This window comes from Fistularia commersonii, chromosome 29 (assembly GCF_037954325.1).
Source record: "Fistularia commersonii isolate RoL2024-O1a breed Wild chromosome 29, RoL_Fcom_v1.0, whole genome shotgun sequence".
Lineage (NCBI taxonomy): Eukaryota > Metazoa > Chordata > Actinopteri > Syngnathiformes > Fistulariidae > Fistularia > Fistularia commersonii.
In genome coordinates, this window is record NC_141312.1 from 10,387,435 (window position 1) to 10,406,873 (window position 19,439).

General features: G+C 40.7%; 1 protein-coding gene across 3 annotated transcripts in view; it reads right to left on the reverse strand.

The window, feature by feature from the left end:
- Nucleotides 1–19,439, reverse strand: part of jade2 (jade family PHD finger 2) — a 144,950-nt gene that overhangs the window by 44,453 nt on the left and 81,058 nt on the right. For all 3 annotated transcript variants that reach the window (XM_086176881.1, XM_086176882.1, XM_086176883.1), the window contains 3 exons: nt 10,770–10,924; nt 6,788–6,999; nt 2,146–2,313 (listed from right to left, as the gene is read on the reverse strand). In XM_086176881.1, the coding sequence (XP_086033007.1) occupies nt 2,146–2,313; nt 6,788–6,999; nt 10,770–10,924 (535 nt within the window). The remainder of the gene's footprint in view (nt 1–2,145; nt 2,314–6,787; nt 7,000–10,769; nt 10,925–19,439) is intronic.

Here is a 19,439-nt window from a genome sequence, read left to right on the forward strand (position 1 = left end):
GCAACTATAGAGGGATAAAGTTGATGAGCCATACAATGAAGTTATGGGACAGAGCAGTGGAAATTAGACAGAGCAGAAGCCAGCATTTGTGAACAGCAGTATGTCTTCATGCCTAGAAAGAGTACTACAGATGCAGTATTTGCTTTGAGAATGCTAATAGAGAAGTACAGAAGGGGCTAGAGGGAGCTGCATTGTATTTTTGTAGATGAAGAAAAGCATATGACAGCGTGCCAAGAGAGGCGCTCTGGTATTGTATGAGGAAATCTAGAGTGGCAGAGAAGTATGTTAGACTGGTGCAGGACAGGATGACAGATGAGGTTAGACAGGAATCCCCATGGACCATGATGTTTGCAGATGACATTGTGATCTGCAGTGAGAGCAGAGAACAGGTTGAGGAAAATCTAGAGGTGGAGGTATGGGCAGAGAAAGGAGAGGAATGAACGGTAGTTGCAGCAAGACAGAATATATGTGTGTGAATGAGAGATACCCCGGTGGAACGGTGAGGCTACAGGGAGTGGAGATCAAGAAGTTGGAGGATTTCAGGTCATTAGGGTCAACAGTCCAGAGCAACGGAGAGTGTGGAAAAGAGGTAAATAGATGGGTTCAAGCAGGTTGGAATGGGTGGAGAAAAGTGTCAGGGGTACTACTTGATAGAAGACTATCGGCCAGAATAAAAGGAAAGGTGTACAAGACAGTGGCGAGACCAGTGATGCTGTATGGCCTAGAGACAGTTACAATGACAAAAAGACAGGAGGCAGAGCTAGAGGTTTCAGAGATGAAGATGCTAAGGTTGTCTTTGGGAGTGACCAGGATGGATAGGATCAGGAATGAGTCTATCAGAGGAACATCACATGTTAGATATTCATAGAGAAGGTCAGAGAAGCCTGACTGAGATGGTTCGGTCATGTTCAAAGGAGGAATAGTGAATATATTGGTCAACGGATGCTGGAATTGGAGCTGCCAGACAGGAGGTCTTGAGGAAGACCAAAGAGAGGAAGGTAGTTGGTGTGAGAGAGGAGGATACAGAGAATAGGGTTTAGATGGAGAAGGCTGACTCGCCATGGTGACCCCTGAAGGTAAAAGCCAAAATAATAATAAGAAGAAGACTGAAATTTCTGGGTAGTTGCTAAAGACACTACAGACAAATGACTGACTGATGTCACATTCAAATCCATGTGTAAGGTTGAAAGGAACTCTATCCCCAGATATAAATAAGAGGCTGCTCTATTCTCAATCAGACCATTTTAGGTGGGAGTGGAGACTGTGGTTCAAGTTTTACCAACAAATGTCTTCAGGGGAAGAATTGATGTTCCTCTTAATAGTCCAGTTGCCACACAAAGATTTTTACATGATGATCAAATATGTTTTTTGCAGCCATAGTCATATGATTTCCATTCCTGCCAGTTAGGTTTTGACTGAAGAGCGTCAATAAATTGTTATAAGCTGTTAGTTCATGACAGAAGGTGGTGGTGGTGATGGTGAAAAAAGCCAGTAATTATGAAATTACCTTGAAATTAACCCACTTCTCTGATTTGTTCCTCATGCACTCTGTCCCAGGTCAGAAAAACTGATACAAGTAAATGTATTGTGAGGAACTACTCAGTTATAGAGCTGTAAAATTTCTATTCTTTTTTGGGTTTACATAAATATTTGTATCTCTGTGATTACAAATATCACCAGTTTGCCATCGTCTTGCATTTGCCATGGACAGAACATAGAAAAGATGTTGCTGTATTTGTGTCAATATGGATGCTTCAGGCCAAGATAGCCACCACTGGGGTGGTGCGAAATTAACACAATCTTTCATTTGGTCCAAACATTTATCAATGGAAGCTCCATTGTTTTGTTACCATTTAGCAAATGACAATGGAAGCTCCATGTTTTGTTACCATTTAGCAAATGATAAAATACAATATCCACGATACTTCATCTCAATATATTCACCATTCAAGAAAAGGTAGACTTAGCTGTTATATAAGCAGCTGTGATAGGTATAGCCTAATGACATTTACTGTTAGAACTCACCTTGGCTCAGCAACTAGGAAAAGTGTTCATAGTGCATTAAAAAGTTTACTGCAAGCAAAATCAATTAATAGATCAAAAAATCACAGATTTCTTTTTTTTTTTGTCCTACCCCAGACTCACCTCAGGGATCCATAAGGCACAACTGACATGGACCCACTTGGTTCCACTGCGGGTGGGCTTCAGGGCCCCACCTCTTTTGGGACACAGAAGACATTTTGGTTGGACACCCAGAGCACAGGTTCGACACAACCAGTTTCCCTGTGGTACTTTCAGTATCCCATAGCATGCCTGTCAGTTAGGAGAGAGGGCATTTAGTATCAAAACATCTACTATCTGTATTAAGGCTGTATTTGTTGACTGGTAACTTGATGTTGACTACATGGGTGAGGTAGGTTGAAACATGAAAAATGAAACATGAATATCCTCTGCGACATTCCTCAACTGAAATGGCCATAAAATTTTACTTTGCCTGTTTAGTATGTTAAAGAATGAACTTGTAATGGAATATTTATCATGTTTATCAATGTTCTCATGTGATTATGAGTGCAAAAACAGGTGACCAGATTTGAAAACAGACAATGCATATGTGGAAATGTTGCATGTGTTGGAGTGAATAACTGATATATAGTTTTAGGGCTCATTTAGTTTGAAGGGTATTTATGTGTTCAATGACTTTACAGGCAGCATTTCATCTTCCATCCACTTGTTACAGAAAAACAGTCCACTTAGTTACTGGATAAGTAACAACTGGTGGTGCAGCGCAAACACTAGATCAATTGAAATCTGTAATTTTACTACAACCCTGATTCTGACTCAAATTGAAAACTTAAAATGGACAATTTTTGGATCTGTTTTTTTGTCTATATACACCCACACACACTTCTTCCATGTCGTTGAGTGTTGAATAAGATGGCTAAAATTTTTTTCTTCTAAATCAACACTCTATCTCCAATTATTGCATAGAGACAAGGTCAACTGATGAACTTTGAGTCTCTCCCATGATGACACTTGGTACAATGAATGCATGCTTGTTTGTCAAAGAAAATTCATTCACAAAAAGGGAGCCTTCAGAAAAAGATAGAAACAGATAAACATTTATTGAGGAATTTAATCTGCCTGGTGCTTTTACTACATGTCATTGCTTTTTTTTTCCTTTTTGCTTATTCAAAGTTGTTTTTTCCATAATTTGGCAAACTTATGAAAATTGAAATTAAAAAGTTTCTCATTTGTCTCATCTTGCCGCTCCTTAAAAGCTTGTACCACAAAGGGCATAACCAAATAGCACAAATGTGCCACAGGAAACCCTCTAAAGCATCCATAACCACGGCTCCCACTACAGTATTTCCCCTTACAAAATAATTGCATTCTAAAGTAAAAAAACAAAAAAAAAACAAACTCAGATGTATTGAGTCTCTATGCGATCTGATATGATAAATAGCACTAGAAGGTTATTCTTGAATTAGAATATTCACAGGCATTTAGCCAATAATACAAAGCTTATCACAATAAATTGGAACAAATGCCATTATGCATAGAATGCATTTCCCCCAAAAGTTTGTAGTGTATATAGAAAACTCAAAAGTCAAGAGGGTATATTTGGCAAAACACTTATAAAAGGATTATTTTTGGCACACCTGGTTGAGTGCTATATGAAAAAGATCTTGAAACAAAAAGGGTTATCTGTAGACAGACACCCAGTAGCGGGTTCTAAAACCTCTTTGAAAAGTCTTTGTAGATTTAACTCAACATAAAGTATTGTAGTTACAACCCTCTTGTTAGAGTTGGAGACCTGGATGTTAATTTTCAAGGACAGGAGCTGAAATAAGATAGCTGCAGCACAAAAGGGGTTCAGTGGAAACTTTGATAATATGATTTGGTGGCATCATTTATGTTGGACTAAACCAAAGAATTATACGCAATTCTTCAGAGATCCTTGAGATTTTTGATGCACAAATCAAATCCTACAGGTGAAAAGTTGGAATAACTCAAGAGTATTACTTAATTAAGACTGGCTGATTGGCTTTATATCAGTGATTAAAATGGAGAGGTAGGAAAAAAACAAGGTTTACAATATCTGGATAATCTCAGTGGGTCATTAAAAAAAAGACTTTAGGGATGAAAAACAATAGAGGCAGTTTTCCAAGAATTTCACAGTGTTAATATTGTTGTTTATTTTACACTGAGACTACAACACATAAGTTGCAAGTTGGCCTGCAGATACATTATATGGCCAAAAGTATTCGCTCACCTGCCTTGACTTGCATATGGACTTAAGTGACATCCCATTCCTAATCCATAGGGTTCAATATGACATTCTTCCAGACACTCATTTGTGGGATCACACACTGCTGTTGGACGAGAAGGCCTGGCTCTCAGTCTCCGCTATTCTTCATCCCAAATGTGTTCTATGGGGTTGAGGTCAGGACTCTGTGCAGGCCAGTCAAGTTCATCCACACCAGACTCTGTCATCCATGTCTTTATGGACCTTGCTTTGTGCAACGATGCACAGTCATGTTGGAAAAGGAAGGGGCCATTTCCAAACTGTTCCCACAAAGTTGGGAGCATGGCATTGTCCAAAATGTTCTGGTATGCTGAAGCTTTCAGAGCTCCTTTCACTGGAACTATCGGGCCAAGCCCAGCTCCTCAGAAACAACCCAGAACCACAATCCCCCATCCACCAAATTTCACACTTGGCACAATGCAGTCAGACAAGTACCATTCTCCTGGTAACCACCAATCCAGACTTGTCCATCAGATTGTCAGATGGAGAAGTGTGATTCGTCACCCCAGAGAACGCATCTCCACTGCTTTAGAGTCCAGTGGTGGTGTTCTTTACACCACTGCATCGGATGCTTTGCTTTGCACTTGTGATGTGAGGCTGCTGGGCCATAGAAACCCATTCTATGAAGCTTTCTGAACACTGTTCTTGATCTAATCTGAAGGCCACATGAAGTTTGGAGGTCTGTAGTGATTGACTCTGCAGAAAGTTGGCGACCTCTTTGCACCCTTCACGCCTCGGCATTCACTGACCCCGTTCCGTCAGTTTACGTGGCCTACCACTTCGAGGCAGACTTGCCGTTGTTCCCAAACACTTTAAATATTCTTATAATACAGGTGTTGACAGTTGACAGTGGAATATTTAGGAGCGAGAACATTTCACGACTAGATTTGTAGCACATTTGGCATCCTATCACAGTTCCACGCTGGAATTCACTGAACTCCTGAGAGTGACCCATTCGCACTCAAATGTTTGTAAAAAACAGTCTGCATGCTTGGTTACTTGATTTTATACACCTGTGACCATGGAAGTGATTGGAACACCTGATTCCAAGTATTTAATGGGTGAGCGAATACTTTTAGCCATATGGTGTAATTCTGAGGGAGAGACTGACGACTGGCAGATTAAGAGGCTTGTATTTGCTTTTTGCTATAGCTCTTTTGTTGTCATGCATGACTATCTTAGTGAGTAGTGTTGGCCAAAGAGTCAACAGCAGGAGCCTGGCTAGTGCAGTATTAATATGTCCTAAGAGTAACAAAAGAGTCCCCAAGAACAGAAAAGGCTAGCAATGTCTAACACTAGCTGAAGCAAAGACCCCAATGTAGTAAATATGAATAATGTACAAATATTGCTGACCAAGCCTGCACTACAATACACACAGCTAGTTAAAAACAACACTTCTCAAAGGTTTTTGACATTTCAATATTAGAATTTTCTTTGAATGTGTATGTTCAAAGTTGTTAAATCAAAAGGTATAAACAAAATACCAGGATACTATGGGGCAGGATGCTATGAACTTTGAATTTTGATATAAATCAGACTGGCAACTAAAAGGAAAAACATATTTGTTGACCAGGTTCGAGACAAATAAAAAAAGAACCAAAAACTAAAGTGTGTCTTCTGTTACTAAAGACGGATTTTTTTCAACTTCTGTTCATGTATGATACGTCATAGCAGCAGATCTCTGTTCTCTTGACCTCTCAAAAACATAGGACTATTTTTAGGACTAGCATATCTTTGGTATTTATCGAATGAACCTGTCTCTCTCATTTGGAGTCTTATGAGGCTGAAACCAAGGATTCCAAATGGCAAATTTTGCCAGCTAACGTTGCCTCACTGAGACATCCCTGATCAAGATACTCGTTTCTTATTAGTTAATGTTACTGCTTCTCTGCATTACCTTTAAATGTACAATATCCATGACTGACTCATGTTCCCATCACTACAAAGTGGACCTGATGAGTACTATTTTTTCAGGACAATACAATGATACCAGTCTAAATCAAGCACAAGAATATAATTAAAGTCAAACCAACCCCAAATAAAAAAGACAGTCTGTTTTGGTACAAAAATAAGTAAAATTAAAAATTAAATAAGAATGAAAGACCATTTACAAAAAAAAAAATGTCCTGGTGAGTATGAGTTTATCAAGCAAAGGTCAATACCTCTTTCTAAGCCTCCTATCATTTATTATATTTATGAAAACCGCAGATTAGTTAAATTTTTTGTAACACCACCACTTTCTAAGTTTTTAATTTGTTCATTCAAAAATTGTCTGTACAGCTTGTCCTGCAAAAAGGGTCACATCAGGGATGCAAGAGGATGGATCCATCATTGGGCCACACAGAGATATGTTGTGTTTGATGCTGTTCACAGAGGATGAATAACTAAAGCAAGAACAAAACACACACACAAACACACACAAAACACACACACACACACCAGCAAAAACCTCTTTCAACAAGCTTTTCCATAATTCCTGACCTGATGAACGCATACGTTGCACTTGTCACAGAAGACCATTTCATTGCCATCTTCTCCCTCTGGTGAGTGGCAAACATCACAAACCACGTCTTCATCATACTCGATCCCAAGACCCTCCTCTGTCTCAATGGCCTGCTGCATCTTCTCCGCGCATACACTCTCAAGCTCGACCAGAACAAACTCCATTGTTAGCTCATCCAGCTCTGGTAAGGCTGTGGATCAGAAGATAAAAAACCTTTGATTCATGCTTGTTAGCTCATTTGGGCCTAAGCAGAAGGGCAAACAGGTAACCACCCGACACTAGTAATGCAATAAAAGACAGAAATAGATATTTGAGAATGAGTGATGGAAGCTAATTACATTTTTTTTCCTTTCAGAGTGTAGAATAAATTATGAAGCCGAATCCCACATTTTGTTGACAAGTACAAGGAGTTGAAAAATAATTATGCTTCAAAAGAATAGATATATTCTACAATAAATAGCCTTTTCATAAAAACTACAAGAAAGAGTGAAAGAAAATAAACACTCTCGTTCTTGTTATGGCCAGCAAAAATTCTGTATAAAGCTCATCTACAACCATCTGACGCTCTGAATGAAATTCAACTAGCTTTTCTTTCCGATTACGTCCTTGCTTTCACTTTGATTTTGGTTTTACCTAATTTAGGGTTAAGTCCTAAAGTGTTGATGTGTGTATCTGTACTTCTCTTGCAGTTTAAGCCATACAGGTATGCGCTTTATCTGTCATTCATAGTAAGGTGAAACTGAAATTTGGCCATGCAGCACTTTGATATTCTAATACTTACATACTATATATACTATATATAATATTTTCATGTTAAAATATGTATATATTTTTAAAGTATCTCAAATCAGACACTCAAAAATCTCACAGTCCTACCAACTCACTAGACATTCTTTCACAGGTTTGTCTTTCCCTTTGTTTGTATTTGTTTTGATTCCGCCGGTGTGTCAAATCGTCAAAGATGCAATTGCAGGGGGAAAGTGTTGATTCATACAGCCGATGAGGATGCACATTACTTGCCGAATTGTCATTCTAGCCCCACTTCTGACACCACTGTTGCAAGCTGCGGGTTTTGCTCTTTAGAAATGACCAGGCATGAGTATTATTCAGTCATCCTTTGAATTTGAATACACAGAACAACATATTGTTGTCAAATCTTAACACGGTAATTGGGCTTAGTTTCTTTCTTTGAAGAAGTTTCACCTATAATTGGAGAGGCCTTTTCAGTTCTACCAGACAGTGGGTAATTTCTGATATATTCCCGCTTTGGTTTATAAGGCATTTGTTGTGAAGGAATTGGGTTGAAGGTGGTTTCTATGCAAACTTGTGCATCATGATATGTATAGTTTGGAGAACAGCGGAAATTATGGGGATTCACCCAAGTTGAAATCTGAATAGGTTAAAGTTAATGCACAACCTGTGTGAAATAAAACAAGTCCATTAGTTCAATTTGGCAGAGAATCGGGTGGGTCTTGCCTTGTTGGGTTTTTGACCTCTATAGGGAAATTGTACGATGCAGATGGATTGGCCGGTCTGTGTATGCTTATCTGTTATGGAATGGTTGTGTGAACTGAAGTCGCCGATGACAACAGTCATCAGCCTCATCAGAGACAATGACGAAGTTGCATACGGACAGGAGGTTTATCAGCTGGTTCTTTGCTGGATTGGAGCAACCTGGAGCTTAACATGCTAAAGAATGTGTGGATGACAGAGGAGGAGCCCTTCTACACAGGCCCGCATTGCCATAATAGACAGCATTGGGGTGAAGGCAGAAGTGTGCAGGTTCCTTGGAACCACCATCTCCCAGGGCCTTAAGTGGTCAAACAGGCGCAATACAGGATCTACTTTCTGCGCCAACTCAGGAAGTTCAACCTGCCTCAGGAGCTGTGGATTCAGTTTTACACTTCTGTCAGACAGTCTATTTTTTGCAATTCCATGATTGTCTGGTTTGGTTCAGCCACCAAAGAAGACAGAAACAGACAATAAGGACTACAGAACATATAACTGATGCCAAACTGCCCACCTATCCCCAATTGCCCCTTGGGGAAAAAAAAAGTTTCTCTGATTCTCAATTCAGGACCTACAATCTTTTAGGGTTAGCAGTGAATATCACAACTGACTCATCAAACCCAGGATACAACCTTTTCCCCCTTCTGGTATGGGATACTGATCCCCTACCTGCACTTCCAGACATAGGAACAGCTTCCTCTCACAAGCAATCACTACTTAATGCATAAGTCCCCATTGCACCTTACACACCAGGTCATGTACTGACCATAACATCTCTGCTTGAAAATCATTTCATTTACCTAACTAATTTTTCCACAACCTCATTGACCACATGACTTAGGTGGATTATCAACTCATTACAGACTTTGCATTCTGTATTATTTACAGTGTTCTTGTCCTGTCACTTTACCTCATGTCAGTACAGGTGTCAACAGGAGCCAAATTCCTTGTATGAGAAAACATACTTCGATCATTGAAATTGACTCTGATAATAGCTCCTCATTGCCTAAATACGGAAATAAATACAGGCACAGAAGGTTCAAGTTGTACTTAATATAGCGAAGCAAAACAGTTAAACAATGACTGCTGTGACATTTACATCTAGTAAAAAGGATAATTAGAAGCATCTTCATTCTTTTGGTGTATTGCATACATTGTGGCTTCATTGTATTGCCGACATGTTTGTAAAGGTGACAATACATGTTTTTCCTGTTATAGGAACTACAATCTTAATATACTCTTTCCTGAGTATTCACCTAGCACTTTTCAACAGATCTTTATTAACCTTGGTGAAAAGGTGGCATTATCCCAGAAGAGCTTTGTAGGGTTTTAAAATTGGGCATCGCAGATGTGGGCTGGGAATGGACTAATATATATTTGTAAGTTAGGAGAAACATTGTATGAACTTTGCTAAAAAATTTAGGGGAGGAAAAAGAAAGTGTACACGAACAAGCTGCTTTCATTTTGGTACTTTGGAATGAATGAAAAAAATGACAGTTTTATAGAGTGATATTCCTTTATAAGTGCTGAATCAGCATACATTTCAGTGGCCATGGACTTAGAAATCATGTAACATACAAAGACATAGGGGATTACGGGGTAGATCAGGAGAGAAGGGATGGATATTTTCAGCATCCACAAACAGTTTGCGCCACCTGGCATGTGTACTACATTGGTGAAAAGTCACATCTTGATAATTGGAGATCATCAAGATCACATTAACTACAACTGCCTCAGTTTTTCCTTAGTTTATCTGCAACGGTTTGTGAGGTCTATATCTGTTCCCTGGAACAAAACTACACTAGTATCACCATTTAGGAAACAACATTCACATCAAAGCTCTCCCTGGCATGACATCATATTTACTACAAACCAGCAGTGTGGTAGTTGTGAATGTAAAAAGTTATATACACAGATACAACTAAATCCAATTCTTTCAATCAACTGGCAGGTCAAATCCTTTCAGGCCATGATATCCATGCAAGCCAGATGTGAACTGTGAGGATTAAGGATTCTCCATTTCAAGCCACTTCAAGATTTAAACCACAAATGTTTAGCTGTACAAACAGCAGGTGTTGCAGAAGTAGCAGATAATGCCAAATTTGCAACAGGGTAACCCTCAGTGCTGATAGTTTTTCAGGTAGATTCAATTGGCTACAATCCAAAAAGGTCAAAGTTAATAATATTGAAATTTTAGCACAGTAAAGATACTAAACATTTCAGAAGTAGTGCTGCTTCCAAGATAGCAAAGTATAAAACAGCATTGCTACTGATCGCACAAATGTGTCTCTAAAGCTTTAAGAGTTTGACCAACTGACAGTTTTTGCTTGCAACAAATACTAACCAAATACTAGCTGTAACAGTTGCCTGTTCCACAGGAAAAATACAGAAAGGACCATAATGCAATGATGACTGTCATGATAGCATTGGGTGCAGTCTGTGCATACTTACCCATTTCTTTGAACTCATGATTGACCAGTTCTAACCACGCAACATCCAAATCATCCAGGTCATAGCAGGTATAGAGCTGTGCGTCAGAAGGCTGGCTCTCACCCTCCCTGTCCAGCATTTTTTCCGTTAGACCACCTGGTAACTCCGGTAGTAACCTGAAAAAAAACAAAACAATTAACAGAATGGTCTTATAACCTGAACTTGTTGCATTTGAAATGAAAAATGATGTTGCCATGACAAATTTCAGTAATACTTTATAAAAATTAAATAATTAATTGTTAGTCCGATTTTGACTAATATACTTTTGACGATTATAATGGCCATTCAATTTTTATTGTTTTTTCCTCTTGTTGCTGTAGCTACAGTATATGCAGGTAATTGAATACGGTACAGTCTCATGCATATATGCCAAACTGTTAACAAAGTATTCAGTCCATCAAAATATGTAGCTCCACAAATACCAATAGACATTTTTGACTGCTTTTAATAAAAGGCAACAATTCCTTTTGACCTATAAAGTTCACCACCTGGCATTTGAACCCCATCTCATCAACCTGAATGCTTCTGTCACTACCGGTCCCATTCCACACTCACTTAAACTCGCCATAATCACTCCTGCCAGTTACAGCCAGCGCCTTTCTCTTTGTTTCAAGTTGTCATGCTGGTGTTCTGTGTTGTCAATCAACTCCGGCCAATCACAATGTGCTGACTTCTTTAAAGCTGGACCGTTCAATGATAAAAGGCTAACTACTATATGGGGGCTGACTCTGGTTATGGTTTTTGGGTTCTTTGGGTCTTGTTCCTGCTGACACCTAGGTAGTGTAATGTTCTTGTGATAAAGGACTGTTTTATTCCTTTCTTTGATTTGAGCAGCAGCCAACCCCCCCCCCTTTTTTTCTTAGTTGGGTCACGATTCATATGTCATCTTGAATGAACTGCACTACCTTAGCCCCTTGTGTGGGTTGCACACTCCGTCTCATGCTACCACTCGAGTGAACGCACTGCCAGCATTTAAAAGTGACCAAAACATCAGCCAGAAATCATAGGAACTGAGAAGTGGTCTGTGGTCACCAGCTGCCGAACAACTCCATTATTGGCGGTGTCTTGCTAAGTGCCAATAATTTCCTATAATTTTGTTGCCTATTCTATGTGAAATTGATTGTCAATCAGTGTTGCTTCCTGAGTGGACAGTTTGATTTCACAGAGGTGTCATTGACTTGGAGTTACATGGTGTTGTTTAAGAGCAGTGTGCTTATGTTTGAGGAGCTCAAAAACGGTGTGCCATGTAGCTGATTAATATATGCTCACTAAAAAGACCGATTTTCTGTCAGTACCCAGAGAGAAGTCCCAATACATTCCAGCTACAAACATCAGAAAGCAACTGATCAATGGTGAAGGAGGCTCGGGAGCGACTGGGTTTTTATTGCCACACACCTGGACATGTCATTGCTAATTGTAGAAGTTTGAAAATCAAATCACAGCCATCCTCTCCTCAAAGCACACCGCACAAGGCCATCGGCAATCGGCCTTTTAATTAAAGCGGAGCTGCACAGATCTTGCTCTGTTCCAGACGAAGATTTTGATTCCTGTCATAAACCCTTTGATTTAGTATCCAGCCAGCCAATCACTCAGCTGGTGAGTATCTTAATTGGCTATGCTACACAAAATTGCCCTGAGATGAAACTCTGAGAGGCCAGCTCTCCGCGCACTGTTCTTGAGCTAATCTGAAGGCCACATGAAGTTGGAGGTCTGTAGCGATTGACTGCAGAGAGTTGACAACCTCTTCACACTATACGCCTCAACATCCGCTGATCCTGCTACGTCAGTTAATGTGGCCTACCACCTCATGGCTGAGTTGCTGTCGTTCCCAAACATTTCCATGTTCTTATAATACAGCTGACAGTTGACTGCAGAATATTTAGGAGTGAGGAAATTTCACGACTGGATTTGTTGCACAGGTGGCATCCTATCACAGTTCCATGGTGAAATTCACTCAGCTCCTGAGAGCAACCTATTCTTTCTCAAGTTTATAAAAGCAGTCTGCACGCGTCGATGCTTGATTTTATACACCTGTGGCCGTGGAATGTGGTTCTGCTTATTTGGATGGGTGAGCAAATACTTTTGGCCATATAGCGTATGTGAGCTTGCATGTGCCAGCTTGCGGAAAGAAGCTCAATGTCTACTTGCAGCAGATAGAGGAAGTAAAGATTAAACATAAGACTGAACTACCAAGAACCAAGAGTAAGGCATCTTTGCTGTAGGAAACGCTTTGCCACCCTGGCGTGGTTTGCCAGAGTTCCAGTGAGCAGAATCTGCAGTTACTACTCTGTCTTAAGCAGCAGCAGACCGTGTTGACTGAGAGCACCGGCTGCAGAAATTGAGAACCAGAGACAGGTATATGGAGCTGGACAGAATGTCCATGCGAGGTGACGAGCCAAGAGAAAGATGCTGAGGAAAAAGAAAAGGACCTGCAGGAAGTCAACCAGAAGACACGCAACTGTCTGAGTTTGTGAGCCGCCTGACATCGGAGATCTCTAAGTTCCAAGGGAATCCGGTGTTTAAAGACACAGACCTAAAGCACTGAGGCGGGAGGTTGCCAGCAAGATTTCCAAGTCAAGACTGTTTGATGGGGGCACTGCGCAACCATACTGTTGGATGAGGGTCAGTGTGTTTATCTGTTACTTGACACTGTTACTTCTTACATGGCAAATGTATTGACGATGTAACCCACACCAAAACCATCATCACCCAAGCAAACCAGAAGCCATGGCTGACAGGAGATGTTCACCGGCTGCTGAGGGCCAGAGACAGAACCTTCAGAGCCAGGGACGGAACTGGCCTGAGAGCAGCAAGAGCCAATGTGGTGCGCAGCATCAGGAAAGCCAAATGCAAGTACACCAGCAAGATAATCCGCCAATTCAAGGACAGCAGTGACGTGCGGAGCCTGTGGCAGGGCATCCAAACTGTCAGTACGAGTACGACAACAACATCTTGAGCTGCGTCACACTTAGCACAGTGGCCCCCCCGGCATGCATGCTCAGTCCCCTGCTCCTCACCCTGCTGAATCATGACTTCAAACCCACCAACAGCACCAATCACATGGGGAAGTTTGCCAATGACAACTCTGGTGAGTCTCATCACCAAGGGGGTCGACCTTCTAACTATGTGCAGAGACAACAACCTACTGTTGAACGTCAGCAAGAGGAAGGAGAATGTTGACTTCAGGAGAGGCCACACCAAGCAGGCTCCGCTGACCATCAATGGCCCTTCTGTGAAGCGAATGAGCAACACCAAATTCCTGGGGGTGCACAACAGAGAGGACCTCTCCTGGACAACCAACACTGCATCACTGGCAAAGAAGCCACAGCGGCACCTGTACTTCCTTCGCAAACTCAAGCGAGTGAAAGACAGCACACCTTCTACCGGAGCATCATCAATAACATCCTAGCCAGCTGTATCACTGTGTGGGGTGGGAGCTGCACAGACTACAAAAGGAAAGCTTTGCAGCGCATGGTGAACACAGCTGGAAGGATCATTGGTACCCCTCTCTTAACTCTGCAGTCTTTTCTATCCTTGTTGGTCCCAGCGCCCACGCATCCTGCCTATTTTTTTCAACTTCTTTTATTCTTGTCATTTCTATTGTCACTCTATTTATATTGTTGTTGTTGTTTTAGTTTTGTCTATTTTTCACCCTTACTGTTCCATTCTATTGTCCATTCTTATCCCTGATGTCATTGTTCTCCCTGCTGTCTATTCATTTGTGGACGTCTTTGCTACCATCAGTCTTCTAACTGTCTCTCTATTTATATTCATATTTATTTTTGAAATTTTACTGTTACACTGCTGTGACAAAAGAATTTCCCCTATGGGGATCAATAAACTGTCTTCTCTTACACAGCCTATTCAGCCTCCTGCCATCAGGGAGAACATACCAGAGCCTCTGGCTCCACCAGGCTCACCAACAGCTTCAAAAACCAGGCTGTCAGGATGCAAAACTCTTTCCGACTATCCCACTCCCTCCACTCGCCCCACCCCAAGAAACTGAACTCTCTCTCTCTTCACCCCATGCCCCTGATGCCGATCTTTCCCCTCACTCTGTATTGGACTCTGATAACATATCGAAACCATGTCACTTTCTTCTTCCTTTTTTGCACTACTGCTACTTTGCCCTCAAATCATCATGCTGCTATTCTCCATATACACTGCAAGCACCATTATTAGGCAAGTTGTATTTTTGAGGACTTATTTTGTTATTCTGCAACTACAGTGCTCTTGGTCAATTCCAAAATGTAAAGAAACCCTCAACCCTGATCATTTAAGTGGAGAAAGTGAAGCTTTGCCTTTCTTGAGAGAATATTAATATGTACACCATGATTAGGCAACTATTAGTGTGCTAACTATTATGCAACTAAATGGAAAAACAAAGATTTTTCCGTCCCACTTGTTATTTTCACCTGTTAATGTGGGAATAATAAACAAACTCAAAATTTACAAATAAACATTTCTGAAATTTTCCGCCCAAAAATCTCAGAAACCAATAAAGCAACCCTTCTTTTCGATAAGTCACAAGCCTTGAATTCCCGGAGTTTTCTTTCAGTTTCTTGATCTGGTCTGAATCACATTTTTATGCAGCCGTAACCACAGCATCCCAGAAACTGTTCAGAGAGATGTACTGTTAACCTTCACTGTAAATTTCACTGACTTTTTCCTGTACCATTGCTTGATAGAAGTATCTTCTAAAAATTGGCAGTAGGTCCGAAAGTTGATTTTGAGTCAATTTTCTACCTGAAAAAGTCCAACTAGCTCATCTATAATAATACCTGCCCACACCAGTACCCCACCTCCACCTTGCTGGCGTCTGAGTTGAAGTGGAGGTCTGTGTCTGTTACTGATCCAACCACGAGCCTATCCATCTGGTCCATCAAGAGTCACTCATCAGTCCACAAAACCTTTGAAAAATCTGTCACATATTCCTGACAGATATTTCAGATATTTCTTGTCCCATTCTTAACATTTCAACTTGTGTCTTGTTCAGAAGTGGTGGGGTTTCAGCCTTCCTTACCATTGCCATGTCTTTGAGAACTGAACACCTTGTACTTCTTGACTCTCCAGGTAGGTTGCAGTCGCAGAATATGGTTGTCAATAAGACATCCACTTTTTTGCTCAGTTTGGGGTAGCTGCACCTGCACCACCACTGACAAACCAGCATTTTCTGACTGTTGAGGATGCCAGGAGAGTCCTCTGCAGAGTCAACCCCATGAAAGATGCAGATAGAGACAACATCCCCAGGAAACATGGTCAAAGACTGCGCAAATCAGCTGGCTGAGGTATTCACAAACATTTTCAACCTCTCTCTTGCACCATGCACTGCAGCAAAATGTCTCAAAATCACCACTTTCAGCCTGTCCCAGAGAAATCACATCAGTACCCTATGTAACAGACCAGTCGCACAGACATCAACAGCAAAAATATTCTGAGAGGCTGATCCAAGTAACATGTTAAAGCAGCACTCTCACCCTCCCTTGATCAACACCAATTTGCATCTTCAACAGAAGATGCCATTAACACCGCACTTCACTCAGTATTGACTCACCCTGGCTCATATGCAGAGATTGTGTTTGTAGACTTCAGTTATGCATTCAATACAATCATCCCTAGTAGGCAAGCTACTCCAACCAGGAATTTCTGGCGGCATGAACAGATTGATCAAGGACTACCTAACAGACTGCCCTCAGACTGGGGTCTCACAACTCTCCAGTCCTGACTCTCAGCACTAGGGTTCACCAACACATGGTTCACACTTCTGACAGCACACTAACAAGCATATCAGGTGGCGGATGATACAACACTGGTGAGATTGATCCAAGAGGATGATGAGTCAGCATACCGAAACTAGGTCCACAATTTCAGTTTGGTGCTCCAAAAACAACCTGGAACTGAAGTCTCACAAAACAAAAGAACTGATAGTGGACTTCAGTAGAAGGAGCGTCAAACCTGTTCGTCTGTATATCAAAGGAGCAGAGGTCAACAGAGAAAAGGAGGTTCCTGGGCACACACATCTCCAAGGATCTCTAACGGACAGCAAATACCATCACCCTCAAAAAGAAGGCACAGCAGCGGCTCTATATCTTGAAAAGTCAATCTCAGAAATCTAAGAAAAGTCAACCTCTCTTGGTGTTTTCTAAAGATGCTCTGTAGAAAGCATCCTCTGTCATGGTAACCTGGTGTGACTCTGCAAGCTGCACCAAGGCTGAGGGGAAGGCACAACTGAGAATCATCAATACAGCACAGAACTTCCCTGACACACACCTCCCCTTCCTTGAATACATGCAACGGGCCAACAACACAAGACTCATCACACCCAGGAAATCCCCACTTCACCTTTCCCTCTAGAAGGGAGCACAAGTGCATGAACCCACATTTCTTGATTACTGAACAGCTTCTGAGCAATTAATGACAGGATGTGCAATACCTCTTTCAAATGTAATATAAGCATCACAGTATTTCCCACAGACATGTCTGTGTGGGAAAGGTGGCTCTTTTTATTTTTTTCATAAATACCTTTTATATATAATCTTATATATGATATATAAGTAAGATGTATTATTTTATCCTTTTTTTCTCCTTACACTAGTACCAAGGGAGTAGCATTAACAAGTTCATTGTAACAGCAATGTTTAAATGAAAATTAAAAAAAAAGCATTCTGTTTCTGAATCAGAACACCTGTAATAAATCAACTCTAGCCAAACACCATGTGCTGATGTCTTTAAAACCAGACAAAACCATTCTTGGAAGTGGCTGATGTGCAGCATGTCAAGGGGAAACTGGAGTGCTGTGTGTTTTTCCTCCAGTTTCAGGTAGTATGGATTTTGGTTCATTGTTGTTCATGCTGTGGTCTGTTGGATTGGAAGTTCTTTCACATTTTCACTGTGTTTTTGCTGTTGTCTGTAAAAGCGTAAAAGCAATCAGTTGATCAGGGAAGGAGCGGTTGACTGCAGTGTGGGCAGTGACAGTGTTATAGTTGGTGATTGTTCTGCTCGCCACATGTGAGATGTTGTGATAATTATTGTCCTTAAAATGCTGTTTGATTTTCATTTTAGTAGCAGTAATCCCTATTCTGAGATCAATTCTGGATATCCTTTAGATCTCTGTCATCTGATTGCAGCAGTGTGTTTCTGGCTTTCAGCAGAGCATGAAAACAGTGCTTTTAAACCAAAGAATTGGACTTTGAGGCACTAACATTAAACCAGTTCTGGACAGTAGGGATGTTGCTCTTTCTCCCTGATGAAAGTGCTACCACCCAGTGTCCTCAAAATAGTCCTGCAGTACTGCCTAAGGCTCTTCAGCTATTCAATATGTGAATTTGGTTAGGACAGACTTCAGGTTTATGTAGTTAAAATTCCCTGTCACAATGATGAAACTATCCAGTGGGATGAGAACCACTCTGTTGGGAACAAATGACATATATCCATCTTCAAGAACATTTGTGTAATTAAGACAAGAAGCATTTTATTTGTCTATGGCATCCACAGTGCTTCCATGCCTACAGGCTAGGATCCGAGCATCCCTTCCTGTGCAAACTCCTGCATCGATCATGTAGCACTCTGACTGTAGGACAGATTGCTGATATGTCATAGTGGATACACCGTGCACAATGCAATGAGGTGAGCTATTTTAAAGAGCAGCGAACACTGTACATTGAACTGTAGTCAGAGTTAGTGAAGAAATCAACCATTCTCATTGACACAAGGACAAACAGCTCACTGCTCTTATCCCTGACACTGATGGAGATAACTGCCAGAATTAATTGCATGACTTGTTATAGCAGATGCCCAGTATAAGACTACAGTATAAGTATGAGACTACATTGAGTGATGTACAAATTAGCCATGGTGTTACTCCCTTGTGTAAGATGTGAGACACTGAACTTTACAATTCACACAAGGCGAAGGAACATACTTATTATGAAATAAGTATGTAGATGCATGTTATACCAATGCTGTGTTCCTTCATCAAGTATGGACTAAGACATCCTCAGGACGGTGAAATATTTGTGACGAAGTATAGCATAGTAGAAAAACTGCAAAGATGGCCACACTGATCGACTGGAGGATGACATCAAAAAAGTGAATTAAGTGCACAAAGATGTTATGATGATGTTCACTTGTATAATTCTGTCATGGTCTCCAAGTATATAAATTGTATGCTCAAAATCAAAAGAAATGCCGAACATGAGGAGTTATATTTTTGAGAACGCTGATTCATTTTCTTTATCTATTACTGTACAATAATGGGAGAAAAGGGAGGCATGTAATCAAAACTAGTGACTTATGCTACATATTTAATAAGATAAATATATTCCCAGGCTTTCTCTGATGATGAGATGATCTTGGCCAAGCTTTATTTGGTATTCCAGATGTGGCACTTAATATGAAAAGGTATACTGTATGTATCATTATGCTTGTGAAATCCTGTAAATGGGTGAATTGCATGATTGATGGATGAATTATGAAGTAGTTGACAGGCTTACTGGGATTGAGATTTCAGCCCCATCCTGTTTCCTGTAGAAACAGTGCTATAAGTGCTTCTATAGTGTATTCTTGAAGAATAAAAGAGCAGAGCAAGACTTTGCCTTGTTCGGGTCTTGGAATTACTCCCCCCCGCCCCTT